At 42.5% G+C, this 23,227-nt stretch overlaps 1 protein-coding gene across 2 annotated transcripts in view; it reads left to right on the top strand.

Annotated features, from left to right (window-relative positions):
- Positions 1 to 11,441: 11,441 nt before the first annotated feature.
- The window catches only part of TSPAN5 (tetraspanin 5), a 170,864-nt gene continuing 159,078 nt past the window's right edge, over positions 11,442 to 23,227 (top strand). For both annotated transcript variants that reach the window (XM_061192599.1, XM_061192600.1), the window contains exon 1: positions 11,442 to 11,924. In XM_061192599.1, coding sequence (XP_061048582.1) covers positions 11,844 to 11,924 — 81 coding nt within the window. In that variant the 5' untranslated portion in view covers positions 11,442 to 11,843. The remainder of the gene's footprint in view (positions 11,925 to 23,227) is intronic.

Consider the following 23,227-nt stretch of genomic DNA (forward strand, 5'->3'; position numbering starts at 1 on the left):
ATCTGGAAAATTCATGCTGTTAACATTTTCTCCCTGACTCTCCCTCCTTCTTCCTTTAATTTATATCAGCAGCCAGAGCAGCTGTGGATTGAAATACATATGTATTAATTTCCGGATTCCAGCCTTTGCTCCTCCTCCTCCCTTTCTCCTCTGCTTTTGGCCACTCCTTATCCGCAGAGACTGGGGCTGGTGCCTTAGCCCTGCACACTGAGGAGACGTTTACCCCAGCTATACATGTTGTCCGGGGGCTGTGGCTAGAGGTATATAATTATGATAATGATAGCACATCTTGGATTTACAGAGACTTCCCAGTGTACAAAGTACACTCACCTTCATTATCCCCAGAGATGACAAGGCTTGAATCCACACAGGGCAACTCCCTCCTACCAGGAGACTCAAGGAACACTTTGAAGAATGTGCTGAACTTAGTATTTCCCCACATTCCCTGGTGAAGAGCATTACCTGAGCCCTTGTTAAATAACCAGATTCCTGCACCCCGTATAGACCTACTAAAAACGAACATCTAGGGAAAGGGCCTGGGAATCTGTGTTTATGACAATAGCCCTAGATGATTCTCATCACCAGACAAGGCTAGAAAACACTGCTCTGGAAAGATTTCCATTGTCCTCAGTGGCTCAGTGCCGGCAGTCCTGGGAGGACCCAATGACCAAAGTGCTGGGCATTTATATGTTGCCAGAGGTATGTCAACAGCCGGGTGCAAAGAGAGGCTGGGTGCCAGAGATTCTACCCAGGCTACATCCTTGGTCCTAGCGCAGTACTCCAGATGGTGGTGAATCCTGAGGGACTGAGGAGTTAAGAGGAAGGGGCAGGGTGTCTCTCAGCAACAGCGATTGACACCCCTTTTTTTTCTGGCTGTGCCACGTGGCTTGCAGGATCTTAGTTCCCTGACCAGCTAATCGAACCCGGCCCCGGGCAGTGGAAGCCCGGAGTCCCAACCACTGGAGCACCAGGGAATTCCCTTGACCCCCTCTTAATAGTCTTGGGCCCAACCTAGGTTTGTAGTTTGGAGGTGTTCTTCCTCCCGGGAGGGTTGACAGGTCCATTAGTATAACAGTATACAGAGCTCTTCCTCTACTTCCCAGAGAATCTTCCCTGCTTCAGATAGTCTTGGAGAGAATGTGGTGGTGATGGACCTGTGGGAGCAGAGGGGCAGGTAGAAGCTGAAGTTCTAGAAGCTGCAACTTGAGACCTTTCACATTTCTGGGGTTATATAAGGCAGCAAGGTGCTAGGGTTCAACCTGTTGTACTTTGGTTAATCCTAATTCATCATACTGAAGGAGGATGGTTCCTGTTCTAAACCTCAAAGTTTAGTTTCCCATGGTGATATTAGGTATTTATAGAGCAAATTTGAGCATAAAATTTTAGATTCCCAATGATCTTATGCCTTTTTTATTTTTAGAGGATAAATGACCATTGAATTGAAATAAAACAAAAGTTAGCTTTTAGTTATAAACCATTACTGTGTATTTTATTTCTAATCACAATCATGTCACTCTGGGATTGATGAATTTGAAGAAACATGGAAATTTATTGGCTGTGGCTGTGAATCTAGTGATGTGGAGGTGCTGGATTTATGTATGTTAATTTGATTCATATGCAAGTCAAAACGTGCATATTTTTAATCAGCAGATGGTTTAATATGCTTTCCACACTTGTAAAAAATGAAAAGTACTGCGAGCTATTTTATGCCTTGTCACTCATTCTGTTGACAGTATTTATGGTGAACCCAGTGAATGTGGTGCATTTGGGTACAAGACAGAGTTACAAACACAGTAGAAAATAGGTCCCTTTTGTAGGAGAAGATAGGATAAGCGTGGACACAGATTTTGCTCACTTTATGCTTTGAGGAGTGTTTCTCTAAGATTGTATGTGTCATTTGAACTTTTATGACTCAAGTGGATTTCTTGTATATTAGAATTTCAGAGCTGCTTTATAACTATTTTTGTTTGACCTTCCATTGCCATTTTGTACTAAAGTTATTCATTCATTCACTCATTTATTCAGTAAATAATATGATACACCCAGCACGTGTGGCATACTTGCAAGGCAACACACTACACAGAAATTTGATCCCTGCCCTCAAGGAGTTTGTGGTCTAATAGAAAAGGTTGCTGAGTGATTGATATAAAACCTCAGATCATCAGCTTAGAAGGTAGCTAATCCTCTCACCACTGTATCCCCAGCTCACCTCAGCCATGTTGGATTCTCCTAGAAGGCTTGAGAGGGCCCAGAGCTCCTCTGGGAAGAGAGAAACACAGGTGGCTGGTCTCCTGTGTGAGACTGTGCACTAGAGAGGGGCCCCAGCTTCCTGATACATCTTTCCAGAGAGTGTTTCTGCCCTCAACAGCCTTTGTTGTGTTTCTCCTGATCAATTAGCAAACAATTAAGTTTACAGGGGAAGCTCCTTGTTTAAAGGAATGCTTGGATAAATCCCTCTGTAAAACAGATCCTTTTATATGCAATCATCTCTACATTTATTTTTACACTTCTATTAGATTTCCTAAAGTGAGGACACACACAACTCATAGCCTTAGAATGCATATATTGGACATTTAATTTTGATCATATTTAGACTTGAGTAACTTATTTCTATATTTTGAACTATTCTTCAGTTTGTTATTTGTTATAAGTGTAGACTTTTTTAATTGTGCTAAAATATATAGAACATAAAATTTACCATTTTAACCATTTCTAAGCATATAGTTCAGTGGCATTAAGTAGTCACAGTGTTCTGCAACCATCACCACTATTCATTTCCAGAATTTTTCATCATCTCAAACAGAAACTCTGTATCTATTAAACAATAACTCTTCATTCTCTTTCCCCTCAGTCCCTAGTAATCTCTATTCTACTTTGTGTCTCTATGAATTTGCCTTTTTTAGGTACTTCATATAAGTAGAATCATACAATATGTGTCCGTATGTGTCCGTCTTATTTCACTTAGCATAATGTTTTCAAGATTCAGCCATGCTATAGCATGTATCAAAATGTCCTTCCTTTTTAAGGCTGAGTAATATTCCATTGTATCTATACTGTATTTTGTTTATCCATTCATCTATTGAGGGACACTGGGCTGTTTCCACATTTTGGCTCTCCTGCTGCTATGAGCATTGGTAAACAAGTATCTCTTTGGTTCCCTGCTTTCATTTCTTTTGGGTATATACCTGAGAATGGAATTGCTGAATCATATGTTAATTCTGTTTAACTTTTTGAGGAACTGCCAAACTGTTTTCCACAATGGTTATACCATTATGGTTAATTATAAATTTTAAAACTTATTCTTTCAGAGTCCTGAACTCATTCAAATAAATGATTCAGATATAAGGCATTCAGTCTTCATAAATGGAACTAGTTTTTGTCCCTAGTAGTTGCACCTTAATGCTACTACTACAGAAAAGAAAAGAAAGAAAGAAAGAAAAGGAAAAATAGAACTAGAAGAAGTTTTTTTATGACTCTGTATCACACTGTACTTCGTTGGAATTGTAGCACTTAGTCCATTCTGACCTGTGTCCTTACCTCTGTGTGTCCATTTCTTCCAGTTCACTCTTAGGGCAGAAATTATCACTACAGGTGCCTTAACGGGAGATGGGCTCAATAAATATTTGTTGTTGAATCGATTGATTTCTGCCTAATAAAACCTAAATGGATATCTGATGAATCTGCTAATATCTATTCCCTGCTTCTGGACATTAAGTTCAATGTTCCACCAATTATAGTTCCATTGGAAAGAGATGTATCACAGAAGCAAAGTTTTTAGACGGTAAAAGAAACCAAATGGTGAAAGAGGAAATTACTAGATATGATTAGCATGCCTAGTGTTAAATGGGGGCAGATTTTTATAAGGAGTTGAAATGCTTAACTGCAATATAATTTGATTTGGTGATGGATGAAAAGAAGGGTAGAGTTTGTGAGGTGGGAATGGAAGTTTGAGATTGTTTGGAGGTAGGAGTGAGTTAGGAATGTAAGGGAGCATGCAAGAATGTTTGCCTTATGAGAAAGGAAACAAAGACCGATACGTGGTGGAAAAGGAAAACACTCAAGGGTTAGAGATACAGGGCAACGAGGTTAGAATCTTAACGGATAACCACAGCCTGGAAAATGAGATGGACTTGTTTCTATTCTGATGGAGGATTTCTCCGCACTATTTGGGGGCACTGGCAAATGGAAAATGTAGTAGGTTTAAGTTTTTTTCTCTACAGAATGAGATCAATCATACAAAAATATTTGTTAATGAAGAAAATATATCAAAATATTGACAGTAGTTTTCTTTGGAAATGTTGTCATGTGGGAGTCTTTAAAACTTTTTTCTGAATTTTCTAAATATTGTATAATAAGGATATCCTACTTTGGAAATCAGAAAAAAAGTTAACATTTTCCTCTGAAAGTGCAGTTTCAGAAGTTCACCTAGGACTTCCCTGGTGGCACAGTGGTTGAGAATCCTCCTGCCAATGCAAGGGACACGGGTTCGAGCCCTGGTCCGGGAAGATCCCACATGCCGCGGAGCAACTAAGCCCGTGCGCCACAACTACTGAGCCCATGTGCCTAGAGCCCGTGCTCTGCAACAGGAGAAGCCACCGCAATGAGAAGCCCGCGCACGGCGATGAAGAGTAGCCCCGCTCGCCGCAACTAGAGAAAGCCCACGCGCAGCAACGAAGACCCAACGCAGTCAAAAATAAAATAAATAAGTTATAAAAAAAAAAAAAGTTCACCAAGTGTTGATTAGGAATTTTTTGGTCTAAGCCATTGAAACAGGCTGATTTAATCAGGAGGGAAATTTACTCGGAGGAAATAAGCTAGCTTAGGGAACTAGAGGGAGGGCAGAAGAGCTAGGAGGACCCCGAAGGTCCCAAGGGCAGCCTCAGACTTGTCCAGGGGCTGCAATGAATGAACTCCAGGTAGTTTTTGGTCTTTTCCTCCCTCTGTGCAGTAGCATGAAGGGAGCTTCTGACTGGCCAAATGTGTGTCATGCACCTGCCCCTGGTAAGGTGAGGGTAGGGCCTGGCACCTTGATTCAGAGGGAGGCCTCGCTGACTATTTCCAAAGCAGTAGGAAATTGAGGTGATATTTCCAAAAGAAGGTGGAACAGCAACATCAACAAAATCAATGCCTGCGCTGTCATGTTTTGTGAAAGATAGAATTCATTTTATTACGCAAGCAATTATAATTGATTTTTAAAAGTGAAACAACTGTGTTCTACATATGCTTGTTTAATCATATTTATGAGGCAGATATGCTTTCTTTTTATGTTCTTCCTGGGGCCCTGAAAACTAGACTTCTTTAAGGGATATGTGTGGGCGTGGGGCGAGAGGGGCACAGGGTGATACTGATTCTGGGGGATCCTTTGTTTTTTAGAGAAATATAATATATATATATTTTTAATTAATTTATTTATTTTTGGCTGTGTTGGGTCTTCGTTTCTGTGAGAGGGCTTTCTCTAGTTGCGGCAAGTGGGGGCCACTCTTCATTGCAGTGCGCGGGCCTCTCACTATCGTGGCCTCTCTTGTTGCGGAGCACAGGCTCCAGATGCGCAGGCTCAGTAGTTGTGGCTCATGGGCTTAGTTGCTCCGTGGCATGTGGGATCTTCCCAGACCAGGGCTCGAACCCGTGTCCCCTGCATTAGCAGGCAGATTCTCAACCACTGCGCCACCAGGGAAGCCCAAAATATAATATTTTAATTTACTCACTTTTTGATGAAAGAACAGTAGGCACAATATTTGATTCATTAATTACAACAAATATTTATATTATGGCCAATTAAAAATGTTTTTAGTTGACCTCATTAGATAATGGATTTGAGGTGGGATGAGTTCTTTTAATCAAGGTTCTTCGATTTGCAAATATGAGATGCCCACTCCAAAGTAGCTAAAGCCAAAATGGGGTGCAATGGAAGAATTCTATCTAAAAACTTCTTAAACCTCAAGGATAGGGTCCTCTTGAAGAAATCCAGAAATAGAAAGCCTTTAGCAGGGCCGGAAGCTTTTCAGAGCACAAAATGTACAACGGTTTGTGTGGCCCACGTTGTCAGAGACTCTGCCTGTTTCTCTTGGTGTTTGTGCTTCCTTCCTCTTTCTGCAGAGAGAGAGTGACAGTCTTCCTCCTGGAAACACAGGCCCCTCAGCTCTCCTAAAAATCATCGCCTCCATTTCAGGCACATGCAGGGATTCCTTTGTTAAGGAATCCCAACATGGAGAGAGACAGACTCTGGGGCTGGCCTGGCGTGGATCCACCCAGGCCTGTCAGCCGTGAAGTATGAGTGTGGTCGGAGGTGGGAAAGCATTTTGTGGTTGAGAAAGTGAGAGAAAGGGGTGGATGTAAGCTGGTCAGACTGTGCTAAAGGTTCCCCCTGTATTGTTGAAGACGGACAGGAACAGTTGGGGAAGAGAGGAGAGGGGAGGGAAAAGGAGAAGAAGGGTGGTACTGAGAGAAACGTGGAAACACTGGTGGTGATTCAAGAAGAGAAAATCAAAGGGTCAGGAGAGAACACCAGAAGGAGAGTGTTTAAAACAGAATACTTTGAGCTGCGTGAAACTGAAAACCTCTCTCACAGTGCCTTAACTAACAAGTTCTCTCCTGTGACAGGAAGTCCTGAATAGGCTGAAGTCAGCCAGGCAATGATGGCACGAAGCCTAGGTTCTTTTCACTTTCTCACTCTGCCATGCTTGGTATGGTCTTTATTATTGTCAGGCTGTAGAGGACCCAGGTGTCACATCCAAACACAATTACATCCAAGGCCAAAAAGAAAACATCTCTTAAGATGTGAGGAAACTCCCAGAAGATTCTCCTCATTGGTCAGAATTGTATCTCATGCCCATTTCTGAACTGAACACTGGCAAGGGCCAGGTTTGGCTCACCCATTGGAGCTGACCTTCCCAGGCCTATGGCTGTGAAAAGAGGGGGGACATTGGAACATTAGGTGGGTAGACAACCACCAGTGCTGGCCACAGAGAAGGAAAAGAAAAATACAGGACTAGAGGAGCAGAGAGACAGACAGTGAAAGAGAGAGAGGAGGGAGGCAGAAAGTCGGTGGGGAGAGTGAAATACAGAGAGGGAGTCAAGCTCACTCAATTTGGTGTCTTAGGTTAAAACGCTCTTGTCATATCTTGCTGTTTAGGCAACTATTAGAAGAACGTGCTTTACCTGTTCTTACTGCCATTTGAAAGGCTGATTAACTTTTCAGTAATTAAACTTATTAACCATTTTTTCAGCCTCAGAATTATGAAGGAGATGGCTGTAGCTGTCTCCAGGGAGAAAATTACTCTCCTTTTTTCTCCTCCTTAAAATAGGCCAGAATTTATTGAGTCATGAAAGGTGGTGCTGAAATAAATATAATGATTACTTAGTTATTTGTTCATGTCTTTATTTATAATTTTATCTTTGTCATTGTAAAAGCAGTATAACCACATTAAATAAAAAAGAAACCAGAAACGTGTAAACAAAATCACCCACAATCCCACAGTTGAACAACCATTATTTGTCAAGAATTCACGCCTAACTTTTTTCACATAATTGCATACAATTTTGTAGATTGATTTGTTTTCAAAACAGGTATATCATATACATGGTACAAATTTTGAAAACAAACAAAATATATATATATTTTTTATATATTGAAAAATAAAGCAGGCCTCCCTCCCATCATATCTTTAGGCCTCTAGTCTGCCCCCTGCCCCTCAAACCACTACCACCAGTTTATTTTCTTCTATACATAGCCTACCCATTAACAAGGAAATATGTGCATATATAAATTTTCCACTCCCCTTTGCAACATGCTTTATTATTATTATTTTTTACAAAATGGTAGCCTACTCTGTATACTATTTTGCCCCTTGCTTTTTTCATCTAACTTTTATATTACTTTGAGATATTTCCACAAAATTAAAATTGAACATTATAATGTATTCACACATTGCCACATACTCTTTATAATCATCCTTTTTTAAAATTAATTTTTATTGGCATATAGTTGCTTTACGATGTGTTAGTTTCTACTGCACAGCAAAGTGAATCAGTTATATGTATATATATATCCCCTCTTTTTTTGGATTTCCTTCTGATTTAGGTCACCACAGAGCACTGAGTAGAGTTTCCTGTGCTATACAGTAGTTCTCATTAGTTATTTATTTTATACATATTAGTGTATATATGTCAATCCCGATCTCCCAATTCATCCCACTCCCCCTTCCCCCCTTGGTATCCTTAAGTTTGGTCTCTACATCTGTGTCTCTATTTCTGCTTTGCAAATAAGTTCATCTGTACCATTTTTCTAGATTCCACATATAAGCGATTAGAATCATCATCCTTAATGTCTGTAAAAGTTTTGAGTAAATGATTTATCCTTTTTTTTTTTTGGCTGTGCCATGCGGCATGCTGGATCCTAGTTCCCCGACCGGGGGTCGAACCCATGCCTCCTGCATTGGGAGCCCACAGTCTTAACCACTGGACCACCAGGGAAGTCCCTGATTCATCCATTTTTAAATAAATATTTATCAAGTACCTGAAACATTGGCAGGATGCTAGTAATTCTAAGATTAAAAGGAAATGGAGCACACCCTTGAAGGAGACGTAGCAGAGTGGAAGAGACAGGGAGGGAAAGGAGTAATTACAGGTAGTCTCCAAGGGCCAAAATGGGAGAGTTTAGGAGGCCTTGTGGGGATGAAAGAGGGAGCCTGGAAAATGCTGATCAAAAGTGTTGAGGATAAGTGAGAGAAGAGAGCTCAGCTCACAGACACAGGGCAAGGAGAGTCTTTCAGGTAGAGACCAGGAATGATATGTGTAAAGCAGAGAAACATGAAGTAGCATCGTGGTCCAGGTGGCTACAGGGAGTTGGGTATAGCCCCTACCTCTAGCATCTTTAAGTTGTGGCCTAGTCTTCAATATAAATAATGCTGTGATATACAACTTGCAGCATATAACTTTCCCCATATTTTGGAGTATGTCTCTGGCTAGATTCCCAGAAGTGGGACCTCTGAATCAAAATGTAGGAGCACCCTGACCTACGACATATAGTCAAAATGCTCTCCAAATGGACAGTATCATTTTATAATGACACTTGCAATGTATGAGCAAACCATTGCTTATTATCTCTATATCTTTATCACTGGTTTGTTTTAACATCTATTTCTTTAGTTACTATAAGGTTAATTTTCACCATATATTTATTACTATTTGATGTCTTTGTATGTGATTTGTTTGTTTTCTGTTTATAGTCAATAACAGATTCTACATTTTACTTTAGCTGTATGAGCCCTACTTATAGATATTCATACTTTTTTTTTTATATTTACTGTCACTTTTTTTCTTTTTTTGGTTTAGGTTTCTGTCTAAAACAATGTTTGACACATAGAAGTTTTAGGTATTACCCAGTCATATCCATTGATCATTTCCTTCTATTGCTTCTAAGTTGAGGAATACATCTAGCCAGAGGTTTAACAAATAGTATTTTCTGGTTTGCTTTAAAAAATACATTTAACTCATAAATCCTCCTTGAACTTGCTTTTGACATATGAAATGAGAATTCAACTAGCCCCCCTGCCCCAAATTACCAGTGAGTTATCTGAACTTACCCTTCTCTGTTGAGTTTTATTTCAAAGGTAAATCCTGCTTAGGGATCAACTCAGTCACCAATTGGATCTAATTTCTAGTCCTTTTCTGAGTTGTGTCATATCAGCTTAAGATAGACATTTCCTTTGATTTATCCAGGAATCTGCAGGAACTGTTTTATTTATGTACAGAAAGAATTACAATATAGCACCAGTAGGCTTAGGTAAAGCTTGTCAGTGCCTTCCTGTTAGTAGGGAATCTGCAGCTAAGAGCAGACTTTACCTTTGAAGCCCACCAGGTTGGTGGTAGTACTATGCTGTGTGTTTTGGGTGGGTGGAGGACACCTTTGAGGTAAAGAGGGTTATTTCATCCAAAGGGCTCAAGTCACTGTTAACCAGTGTCATAATTCTAGAATCTCCTGGTTCTTCCACCTTTGTGGGGACCCTGGCTCCTACCTGTAGCCTCAATATAGCCCCAACCCCTCTCAAGGCCAAGCCTACTTAAGTGCAATTTATTGCAAGAAAAAGTAACTTCTTGCTCCTCCACGTAACCGGCTGTCACCTAGCTAGCTAGTTTTTGAGAAAAGTGAGAAGTAGTTAACCAGGGAAGCCCTACGACAAAGGTTCTCAAGCATACTTAAGTATCACGTGAGAGCTTAGGAAACATGCAGATTCCTGTGCCCAGTACCAGGTTACACGGGGTGGTACTGGAAAAATTTCCTGATCTCATCTCTTTGTAGCTTTCCGAAGCCTTAAAAAAATTCCCACAGATGTTTACACACAGTTCTGAGCGGTTCTTCATTCTTTTTCCATGAAATACTGGTACCCGCTTGTCAGCACCTGTGAAAGTGCTCCAGGCGGGAGGCAGATACACAACTAACGGGCACACCTTCTCAGGTAGGGCTTCAATATAATTTCCAGGCACGTTCCATCCTTCCTCAGAGGTCAAAAGCTTAACCGTTCATGATCTATAAACTCAATTCGGATGCCCTGGAAGACCGTCCTGGAACGCCTTGCTGGATTCCTTCTTAGAGTTAAGACCAGTCAAGTTCCTTCGGCACTATTCCGGGTTTCTGTTGTTGGCAACTGGCCCTAGGGCAAGGATTGTATGCCGGGTCAGGATTCCTTTGGGCCATCTCTCCTTCCTCGTCCCCGTTTCTAGGATAAGCCTATTTCTCCCGCAGGTGGGGAGGTTGGGTTGGAGCCGCATTGGGATTCGGGGGCCTTTCCTATGCAACCCTCCCGAGTCGCTCCCCCCATTTCCCACCTCTCTTTTCTCCCCCTTCCCTAACACCTTATCCTTCCCCTTTGCTCCCAGCAAAGTCTACGACCCCTTTCCTCTCCGGCTCAGTGGCCCGGCGTCTTCTCTTGCCACAAAACCGGGTGGTGGAGCAGGGGGCGTGAGTGTGGCTACACCCAGAACGGAGGCTCGTCCGGGGGTAGCGGGGAGGATTCTCACTCAGGATCCCTACTGTCGCCCCAAAGCGACCCTTTCCCCCGCGTCCCTCCAGAAGCTGCCTGCTGCTGCCGGTGGCAGAGGGGGACCCGCTACTCATCAACCCCCGTCACTCCTCCAGGCCGCTCCCAATGGGCGTGCTCCCCGGGCACCCGTACTTCTCCCTCCGCCCTGCCATCCTCCCCACCTACCCCGCTGCAGTGCTCGCGGGTCGGCGGCGCTCCGGGCTGGCCTGAGGCGGGGCGAGGATGGAGGGAGCCGGAGGAGCGGAGAGCGCTGGAAGGAGGGGGCGGCGCGCACACTTCGTCCCACCGCCACCCGGGAGAGCCCGGGCCCGTGCGCGCGCGCACCTCGCCGAGGCTCCGGCGGCGGGAGGCGGGCGGCGCGGGCGGAGCGATCGGCGGGCGGAGCGAGGGGTGGGAGGGAGCTCGCGAGCCGGCAGGCGGGCGAGGAGCGTCTCCTCCAGCATCTGCCGCGGCCGCGTTTGCCCGGAGACTGACCGACGGACAGATCGTCTGGCGGACGGGCTTGGGAGCTCGCCTTGTGCTCGGGGCCAGCTCCAGCGAAGCTCGGGGCTTGCAGCACGCGCTTCCCCGCCCGCTCGCGGCCACCCCGGCTCCGGCGGCCTCGGCGCGCGAGGGGCTGGAGGTGCGGGAGCCGCTCTCCGCAGGTCGGTCCCTGCGCTGCTCAGCCCCGGCCGCTGCGCTGCGCCGCGGCCCCCGAGCGGCGTCCCTGAGCCCCAGCTCCCCAACGTGCTGCTCCGAGCAACGGTGCTCCGGGGCTCCAAACTCGGGCTGCCGGGGCAAGTGTCTTCATGAACCCAGAGGATGTCCGGGAAGCATTACAAGGGTCCTGAAGTCAGTTGTTGCATCAAATATTTCATATTTGGCTTCAATGTCATATTTTGGGTAAGTTGGAGCGCTTCTGGGATTTCGACTATCGTGGCCGATCGATTCGCGACGATTTCCCCCACGTTGCTCTCTGCCTTTACTTTTCGCAGCCCCTCGGGCGCTTGCCGGAGCACGGAGAGGCATTTGCCTTCCGCCTTTTCAGCCTGCCTTTTCAGCCTGCGCGTTGGAGAGATAAACATTTAATCCTTTCTAGGAACGCGAAGAGGTAAAAAGAAAAACCGAGCCGGAAAGGGGGCACCCAGGCCTTGGGGTGGCTTTTTAAGGGAGGAATAGCGTGGATGCAGATGAAAGAAAGGGCTCGGCAGTTTGAGAGATGAGCAACCACTCGAATGAGATTTGCTCCTGGTGGGATATGGATGTTGGGCTGAGCGTGGTGTCATAACAGGGAAGGCTAATCGGGCAGACCCGACCCTGAGGTCCACCTTCTAACAAGGATCTGATTGGACGAGGGCTTGGCTCCGTGTTGCCGCGGCTGGTCTGTGCCATGTTCAGCGTGTATCTTCTTGCACCATCTCGGGCTTTGTGTAGGATGCAGATGCAGTGGTATATCGTTCTGTAATGTGCACGTAAATAACGCTTCCTGCACGCTCTTCCCCTTCATCTGGAAAGCGCTCCTTTTGCGTAATGGACTGACCAGTGGGCGTGTGGGGTGGAGGGATTTATTTCTCTCTCTGTATTATTGTCAGGATAATAAGAAGTCACCATCAACATATGTTTCAGTGTGTTCGTGCCTCACGTCCTCCTTTTTGAGGAGTGACATAGAGCGGGCCGTTTTGGGGAAACCTTGGAGAAATGCAGAGGAGAAGGTGTACGAGACGTGTTTTATGGGGCTACCGGGAGAGCAAATGCTTGAAGGAAAGATTCAAACCATGCTCTGCTGGCACTACAATGTGCTGGGCACCTATTGTAATTAGGCTGGGATGCCTACTCTTTTGTTTTGTTTGAATTCTTTTCCTTGATCTCACAAACATGTTCAGCAACCAGACAAAGAGTTCACTAGGACAAGAGGAAAACGTTGGTTCAAAGACCGTGTTATTTTTCCTTTCCATCCCATCCCATCCCGTCCCATCCCGTCCCATCCCGTCCTTTTCCTTACTGGGCACTCCTCCTGCCCCCCATTCTTCCCCCCATGGAAAGTAAAGATGGTGGCTGTCTGGGGGGGGTGGTTCTCCAAGTTGCTCTTCAGTGTAGGTTCAGTGTGAGATAAACAATAATCCAGTGGTGGGATCAATAATAATCCACAACAGTCTGAACACAGGGTATATTTATTTTGATTCTCCTTTAATTTTGGCCATACGCTGTAAACATATACATCGATGAGAATAGTTGTCAATACAGCTCTTTATATTCTTTTTTCTGCCACACATTTACTAGGCTATTTTATTTTTATTTTCTGTTTTCTGTAGGAGTACCTTGCACTGCTCATGCATGTTTTGCAAAAGGAAATGGAAGGGATTGGAGACCACTTTCTGTGTCAGCATGTCATCTGGCCTCAGGACTGATGATGAGGGGGGACACATGAATAAATATCAGATCTAGTCTTTCACAGGCCATTTTTGCCAGGGAATGGACATGATTCCTGTCAGCAGTCACCCCCCTCCCTGCAGTCAAACACTGCTACAAATATAGGAGGAAGAAATTATTTTCTTTCCTTGCTTCCTTTTTTTCAACCCTTGTTGGAAATGTTTAAAAGTCACATTTCTGGGTGAGGCATTTTGATTTTATCTGAACTTGAAACTTTCATGACTTTGAGAGTCAAGGACTACCGCATTGAGACTGGATCTTATTGGCGTAGTGAGTCCAAACCTCTTGATTCTACTTGAACACTTCCAAAAGTTGCACATTTCAGCTACTAGGCAACAGAAAGTACCCAGGGGCTTTCTCTGCAGTTTCATAGCAGGAGGTGGAAAAGAAATAAAGGGATTTGGGCCTGTTTCCCTGACAGTTTGGTGTAATTTTGTAGTGTACAGAGGCACATTGAGTATTTTCTGTGGATTAGGTTGTAGCAAAACCTCTGGAATTGTGGAGAGCTTCAAAGAATTGCAGAGTGCTTGCATAGAGAGTTCCAGAAGAGAGTCATGTCTTGTCTCATTTTGAAGGTCTTTCTCTCTTGGGGGAAGTTTTATGGGAAGCCTGAAAAGAGATGTAGGCTGTGGAACTAAACCAGCTGCCCCAGGCAGAATTGTTATGTAGATGCCTTTGTTACAAGGGCCCTTCTCTTACTCTGCTTTCTACACACCTTGTCCCTCCTTTCTGTGCCTAAAGCCTTCCACTCATATACGCCCTCATACCTTTCCTATCCTGTTGTCTGCTTCAAAATTACCCCATATTGGAATCTCTGAGTTTTTAGTACCCTGGTCTCTAGAGTGATGATCAGCAGGAAGGTAGTCATGATACTTGATCACAGTAACTCAGACTAAGATGTTATTGACTGAAGAACTGGGGTCAGGAATGGGCATCCTGCTTCTGTAAATTTGTTATTGCTATTACAAATTCTGTAAATTTGTTTTTGCTACGTAACAAAAAACCCCAAAGCTTAGTGGTTTAAAATAAAACTTTATTATATCTGACAGTTCTGTGATTTGACCAGGCTCATCTGGGTGATTTGCACTTGGAATTGCCCATGCAGTTGCAGTGAGATGTGGCTGGCTGGGCTGGAGTTAACTGAAGGCTCACTGCAGTGGGATACCCAAGATGGTACCCTCACATGACTGGCAGTTGATGCTGAGAGCTCAGCCAAATTTGTTGGCTAGAGCACCTAAACGTGGCTTCTTCCTGTCTCTGAGACTGGCAGAAGAAACTTCCAGCCAGTGAAGGCTACTCCCCGAACTGGCCCAGTGTCAGTTTCATCTATTCCACTGGTTTAAGAAAGAGTGGAGCCTGCTCAATTTCGAAGTGCTGAAGAAGGAAATTCCCTCTTTTGTCAGACAAGTGTCAGGGTCGTGTGGGTTGTGGCCATCTTTGGAAAATACAGTCTTCTGCACTGAGCCTTAATTTCATTTATAAAGGAAAGATAACATTATGCAATAGAGTTGTAGATTCAAGGATGCAATCAGATAAGATATTACCCAGCACGGTGTCTCAGTATTTAACAAATGGTGAATATGGTCTGTGTCATTGTCTCCAGATTTTATACTAGTTCCATCTTGGCTGTAAAACTTCTAGAATACCTTAGCCTGGTACTTTGGCATCATTACTACCAGGTAATTATGCTCCTCTTAATATCTGCCAAGGAGATGAGGCGAATGGATTCCATAGATTGGATCGTCATGTATTTGAAAAAAGCACTATGGATCAGTGGAAGCCTTGAATGACTTGGGAGAACCAAGTCATTTTTCTCTTCTCTTTGCTGTACAAAGATTAGAAAGCCTTGGATCCTTGAGGCCAAATTTCTCTTTGATGTGCTTGCAAATATTACATTGTATCTTTAAGTGGAGGTTTATCCAGGTTTGATGGCACAATGTTGCATCTCATTTGTTTCCACAGGGTTTAAATTCAGAGAGGAGATTTAGGGAACCTTGCCGGGGGCATAAGTAGGAAGTCTTATCTTATGATTCACTATAAATTGTAAGATGTTCTGGAATGATGATACATCAGCAGTTTATAAGTCATAATTTTTGTTTTAATTTGCTAGACATCTGTTAGCTTCGATGGCAACCATATGGGAGTCTAAACTGCCTTTTGAATTGAAAGGAGATGGTAGGAAGAAAGCTAAATATGGTTATGAAAGTGTCAAATGGGAAAAGTGTAAGTAGGGTGTATAGACCTAAGTGGGGAAAGTAATTGAATACTGACTTGCTTGCTCTGGCCTCTCACTCCTGGGTCAGTGAGAAGGCACTGAAGCATTCTCACTTGATGATATGCCTGGAAGATTGAAATAAAGCCAAGGGGAAAAGTTGGAAAACCAAATAATGTTTCACCCACCATAAAATTGCCAAGGTGAGCTCATTTAGATGGATCACTCTGTCTTACTTATGTCCACAGTATGTTAGTCCCTGGCAAAAGGTGAAAGTAACCTGTATTTTAACAGAGCTTTATAATTACGACGTCTTTCTTCTAAGCATCTCAAAGCATCTTACAAGCATATTGTGACAGATGTAGAAATTGGAGAACAGAGATGTGGAGTGACTTTTGAAGAACATAACAGGGTTCACTTTTGGAGTGTTAAGTCTCTTTCAATAACTATAGCCCTAGCTTCTCATTTGAATCTTATTTTAGAAGATGCTTGTTATTATAAAATAAAACATCAAGTAAGTCATTTACATCTGTTCATAATTGAAAAGTGATAAAGTTTTTGCATATGTCTCAACACCACCCGCAAGCACACGAAAGTTAGGATGAAAATGTTAAAGAGTATGATAGAATAATAAACTATTGTGTAGTCTACTGAAAATTCATAAATGAAAAATGGAGTATTAAAGACTGTTATTAAAGTGTTATTAAAGTATTAAAGTGTTCTTGAGTCACATGCTTCTTTCTATATGTAACACTGATGCCTGTCTTAAAATTCTAACTGCAGGCTTCTGAATCACCATCCTTCACTAGAATATAAGGTCTCCAGCTGCAGGGACTGTCTCTCAGTTATTTTCATAAGCTCAGTGTCTAGCATATTGTCTGAAACAGTAGGTGTTTAATAAATGTTTGTTGAATGAATGAATTATGAAATCATTGGAGAGTACATAGGCATCATCTCCTCTAACTTACTATTCAGTGAGGCATTTTCTAACATCCTTCCAACCCTCCTTAGGATGGATCTGTTTGGGGACCACTTTAATCATTTGAGAGTTTCCTCTTTCCTGCAAACTAGGTGTAGTTTTCCCTTGGAACTTCCATCTTCCTAATATACTGTTGTTGATTTTTAATTTTATTTTGAAACTGTCTCATACCTGCAGAGAAATTGCAAGTAGTACAATTTATTTTTATCCTGAATCATCTGAGAAAAAGTTGCCAGCATGATGGCTATAACACCAATACTTCAGTGTATATGTTCTAGGATGTTCTCCTAGATAACCACAGTATAGCCATCAAAGCCAGGAAATTACCACTGATACATTACCACCATCTAAATCTTAGATCTCATTCAAGTTTCTCGGTTGTTCTAATCATGTCTTCTAAAGCAAAGAAATTCAGTTCAGAAGACACATTGTATTTAGTTGGATCTTTTTAGTCTCTTTCAGTCTTTCACTGTCAGTTTCTTGACACTTTCGAAGATTTTAAACTAGTTATTTTGTAGAATGTCCCTCAATTTGTGTTGGTCTGCCATTTTTTCATTCTTAGATTCAGGCTGTGCGTCATTGGCAGGAGAATTACAGAAATGGTGCTACATTCCTCTCATTGCATCCATCAAGTGGCACTGATTTCTGTTTGTGTTTGTTCCGTTACTGATGATGGTTACTTGATTAAAGTGTTGTCTGCCAAATTTCTCCACCATAAAGTATGACTCTTTTCCCTTTTGTAATTTATACATATTTTGTGGCAAGTTATTGTGAAATTATGTATTAAAAAGCCCATTCCTCAACAGAATTTTGATTGATTAATTAATTAATTAATTAATATCAGTAAGAACTTTTGGTCTCTTTTTTTCCAGTGTGTTTTAATTAAACTGTTACTCTCATTACTTACTTTGATGTTCCCATTAGTTCCAGGTTTGGCAGTCTTTTCATGCCCTTTAACTCCCATCACTCTTTGAGCCCTTCTTTGCTTTCTGGCAGAACAACATGTTCCAAGCTCATCTTTTGTATCAGCCATTTCCCCAATGAGCCCTGGTTCCTTTGCATAGAGAATGATATTTAGTAGCCAAGATCTGGTTGCTAAGCGTGCTCATTGCTTTGAGGCTATCACCACCCCTGGGGCCTCTCAGTGGACAGGACTATGGAATATGTGTATGTATATACACATATGTACACATACACACGTTTACATCTGCATTTCTATATCCAGCTACATACTTTGAAAACCACGAGTTCACACTGGTATCTCAAATCCCTATCTGACACGACAGGGTTTATTTTAGGTTTTTCCTTTTCCATATTTATAACTACCTTCTTTGACAGTGAGAATCCTAGCTCCCATTGTTCTTAACGATTTACTTATTTGATTAAATCTCCCCTTATGTAGGCAGTCTTCCACTGCTGCCCCTGCCCCTCACGTGGTTGCCCTTCTTAACTGCTTTTGCTCCAGCATGCCGTGCCACAACCTACTTCCCACCGTGAACACCTTTCTCTGATACCCTGCTCTGGGCTTCCACATCCCTCCCCATACCTGTTCCTGGACAAAGGCTTACCTTCCCTTGTCCCCACTTTAGGACTGAATTTTTCAGGAAGGAGAAGGGGAAGTGCCTAGGTTACTCTTATGCGATACAATATAAGACTTATCTCCCTGTGCATAGACCTTCGTTATTTAAAAATAGCCATGATGTCATTCCTAAACCCTCTGCTTTCCATCTTTAAAGGCTCTTGGTTTTTCCATGTCTTATTCATACACTATTTCCAGATTGTTCTTTGCCCTGATTAAGGTACTCTGCCTGTGGTCCCATTTGGACACACCTCCATTAACGTAGCGACCAGAATGAAACACGTTTTTCACACACCATTCCTACCATCCAGAGAGTGGTGGGTTGTTATTCTCAAACTCCCCCTTAAGTCTGTAGCCCAGGAGGCAGAAGCCTGGATTCATCTTTGAGTAAGTTACTCTCACACATTATTTTCTCAGTTGCTCATCTAAAATATGGTGAAAATAATTCCAATAGCTTGCAGAGTTGTTATCCAGTATTAAATGAGATCATGCATATGAAGGTGCTTTCTACAAGGTAAATCTGTCAGTACAAATAGTAGTTATTAACCCAGGCTAAACTGCACATGCTTTTCCTGGCAGCCAGAGAACATAGTTGGCTCAAGTTGCATTTCTAGTGAAATGAAACCTTCATCTCTTTTTCAAGTGAACTTCTGTTAAACCCATCTCCCTAGACTAAGTGCTAATCAGAAGCCCTAACCCTCCAGTTAATTATTTGAATTTAGGTTTAGTACTACATATTTATTCCATTTAAATGTCTTATTCTGACCCGGTGGTTTTCAAACCATGCTACCAGCTGCACTAGGCTTCCTTGAGGTGTACCGGGGCCTGAGTGGGTTTCTGCCCTCTTTCCCCTGGAGAAGCTCAGCCAGTAGGTTTGATATTTTGAGAGATCCTGAAGGGTTTTGCTTGCAAAAAGGGGTTTACTGCTTAAACGAACAATTGAAAACCACCATTCTAGCCTTCAGATAATTTTAAATCTTGAAGGTCAAGGCATGTTTAGAAAAAATTATTCCTCATATGGGTTTTTCTCCTATGGGTTTTTCTTCATGCATAGGACGTCCCTCTCCCTGATCAGGGGTGACTTCTGTAGGATTAGTTGATATTTCAGGTGCCTTTATAGACACAGCAGCATAATCAGTGAATTGTTAGGAAATTTCAGTCTGATTCTGATTCTGTAGGTCCGGGATGGGGCCCTGGACTCATTCTGTAGGTCCACCAGGGAGTCTGATTCTGTAGGTCCAGGGAATCTGATTCTGTAGGTCCGGGATGGGGCCCTGGACTTAGTGGGGATTTTTTTGTTTTTAATCCCTGCAGGTGATTTTGATGCCCAGCTGAGGTGGAGAAGCTCTAGCTTGTTTTTCTTGGCAAGATGTGGCATCTCTTGCCATTACTCTCTGGAGGGGGAGCTGGGAGTGGGTGGTACAGGGCTATGACCAAATGGTGACTGATTTCACCAGCACATGAAGCTAGTGTTCTTTGCTTATGAGAAAAAAATAATGTGGCCTATTTTATCCCTCATGGAATTTTTTTTATTAATCCAAAAATGCCAGTTTATTTTTAAACCTGAAAGCCCTAAAAACAAAATGAGAAAATCTCTGCTAAAGAGAACCTCTTGTGCTGCAATTAGTAGGCTAAAAATTAGCATCATATAGGGATAGGAGCTAGTTGTTTATTCGACAGGAACATTGAAGAAATAGACATTTGTTCCTTTGCCCTTGCTGTCCTGCACACTTCAGCACAGTGGGCTGGGTCTAACCACAGATGCAAGACAGCGAACGGTCCTCCCCTCCACGAACCAGCCTCCCTGTCCAAGGTGCCCTTCCTTGCAGGCTGTTTCCAGAGGCTTCCTTCTGTGCCCCCAGCCCTGAGTATCTCGATCTGGTGGTGGGGAGAAGGGGAGTTGCTTTCTGCACCTCTGTGGCAGTTCCGTTGACTTCCCTCTGCTGTCATGCCAAGCAGGGACATTTCTTCTCTCGTATCCAAGTTTGCAGCACTGTCACGGAGAGCTGACAGTAAAGCAAACACAGGAGACTCAAACCTGATATTTGTCAGTTTTCCTTACAAAGAAAAGTTTCAACGTAGAACATTCGGAGTGAGCACAGTCAAGTTTTCCATTTTTTCCCCTGACTTCTTCCTTTCCATCTGCCCCCGTTAGAAACAAAAAAATGAGGTATTCAATTACGGCTAGGCACCTAAAGTGGAAATCTTTTGAAAGAAATAAAATTTTGAATAAAAATCTAAATGATTTCTCTGAGATGTTTTACTGGGGCATAGTTATAAGCACTCTTAAACAAACGTACCCAGAATGGCGTACACACCCTGTGGTTAGCGCTATGGTATTATCTGTCTGTACATAAAGGATTGTTAATTATGAAATGTAAGGTATAATTTTTAAGTAATGTAATCACCAACCTCAATAGCAAAATATCAATAGTATTTGGAAGTGTTTGGCCAAACATTTTGGCTCTTCTCATTGAAAAGGCATAGTGATGTTCTATACCTCTTCCAGCTACTATTTACTATTTGGATAAGTATTGCAAGACATAGGGCTCTTTTTACTTGTTGAAAAATTTCTTTCTAAATTATACTTGGCACTTAGTCCCGAATTTCTAAAAATCTGGAGGGAACAGCTGTTGCTCTAATAAATATTCAGGCCAGCTATTTTAATGCTTTGTACTTAAGTCATCCTAATAAAAAAGGAATACTTGACTTAAGCATTTCTCAAAGTATAATGTTTTGCTTCCAACAAAAATTTCCCCCAACTGTTAATATTTCCCCCAAAGCAGCCTTAAAACTTAATTCTGCCAAGTAAGTAGTTCTAATCACTCCTGAAGCATTTAATGCCCAAACTCAGTTTTCCTGTTTTAAGGTACAGTCCTATCAATATAGCTCAGTCCCTTAACTTGTGAAGATTCCACAGCCACTGACCTTTAAGGAAAATTCTTTATAGGGTCTAGTATTAGAGAGTGATAAAAGGTTTATGCTGAGTTGGGCATTCTGGTGCTCTGGTGGTAGGCAGGCAGAAGTCTGGTGTTAAGGAGTTTGGATTTTGAGTACGTCTGGATTTTTACCCAGCTCCATTCGCAGGCTTGTGATCTTAGACAGGCTACTTACTCACCTTAAGGTTATGTCTCCCCAACTGCAAAATGGCATTCTTAGCAGTAGTATTAATGTTGTTATCAGTAATATTAAGACCCAACATCTACCTCAGAGTCATGAGGATTAGAGGAGTTAATATGTATAAACTGCTTGGAATAATCAATAGGTATTAGCAATTATTACTCTATTCTCCTCAACACCCATAATTTCATTTGGTGGTTTTTTTCTTGACTTCTTTCAGAACCATTACAGTAATCTTACATTGTAACATATATTTTTTATTCTCTGTAATGTTCTGCCTACATAAGTACATTCCCAAAATAACTAAAGGAAAAAAAGGATCTAACAAATGTTCACAATGTTCTTTTCATTGTAATGAATAGCATGTAATTCTTATCATGGATACCAGACCATGAATTCATGTCTATTGTTTGTTGTTAATTTTCCCATTTTTCTTTACCCGTTAGCTTCACTCTTCTTCATTTTCTTTGCAAACTGAAACTGTCTCATATTGGTGTTTTGTACTGGGAAGTTGAGTTTCTGATGTTGGACTCTGGTGTTAGGCCTAACACCTGGGAGAATTAGAAACAGTTTATTAAAATCTGTTAAATCTGGATATTTTGGAAATACCTAGATGGCTGTAAGTATATATATTTAGCTTTTATGGTGTCATAAGTCCTGTATATTTTGGTCATTGTTTTCCTCTGTATTTCCGACACATTCTTTAGTCTGTGAAGGTGAACACTGAGTCAGCAACACGGATAATTCAGGCTTTCCCCTTGGATGTCTTTCCAACTGATGAAGGAGTAGGATTTTGGCCTGAGCTACCTGGATCATTGACTAACTGGGCCACCCATCTTGGGAATGAGTGACCGCCTGGCTTCTCCTTTGAAGCGTTACTGGGATGCCCTGAGAGCTGTGCTCTTTTGCTTCCAGTACTGTCACCTGACGCGGAAGACCTGGGCTGCCCTATTTCCAAAGCATAATTCTCTCTCTAACGGGGCTCAGCTCCGGGAGAAAAGGCCAGGACATGCTAATTCAGTAGGTCCAAGGAGCCTTGGCACTCATTCCCATGCTGAAGATGTGCAGAAAGCCCCAGCCCTGGAAGGGGGAGAGGAGGGATGAAGGGGAGGGTTAGGTAGAATTTTTACGGTAGTATTCATTAGTAAAAAAGATGATTTATGTGGCATGATAGGACATTATAGGAGCGTATTTAAAGTCATTTTAGCTTACTGTAGCATCCCCAACGCTGCCACTTTAGGCCCACTCACTGACCTCACAATCCACTGATGGTTTGTGACTCCCCGTGGGGAGTTTCCTCCTCGTCCCCAGCCCTCTGCTAGCTGGTTTCGCTGAGTGTCTGAAGGATGGCCACCTGATTAGCCAAAGCAGTGAATCTCAAAGCTTAGTCATTTGCAAACTGCCTGCATGGTTCTGGACAAACTTTTGTGCCACCCCAGAGTTTTGTAAAATTTAAGTCACGTGGGAATCTCGTTTAAAATGCAGATTCTGATTCGGTAGGTGTGAGAGGGGCCGAAGATCCGGTACCTTAACACGCTCCCAGGTGAGGCTGGTATTCCTGGTCCACTAATCTCATTTTCCGTTTCAAGGATCTAGACCATTTCAAATGTATTCTTTCCCTTTAAATCGACTCCATTTTTAAACCTTAAATACATTTATTTAAAAAGGAAACTTGAAAAATATCACTATTCAAATACATACAATGACAATAATATGGCTTGTTAACTTCTAGGTAGCTCTTGGTGCCTGCTGGCAGGCCTGACTCGGAGGCTTATTTTCCTTTGTTACAGTGGAAGTTAACAAGTGTAAAAAGCATTCAACATCCTGGGATCAAATGGAGACTTTCTCCTTGACTAGACCAGAGGATTAAAAGAGAATTGAAAAGG

Source organism: Eubalaena glacialis, chromosome 5 (genome assembly GCF_028564815.1).
Source record: "Eubalaena glacialis isolate mEubGla1 chromosome 5, mEubGla1.1.hap2.+ XY, whole genome shotgun sequence".
Taxonomy (NCBI): domain Eukaryota; kingdom Metazoa; phylum Chordata; class Mammalia; order Artiodactyla; family Balaenidae; genus Eubalaena; species Eubalaena glacialis.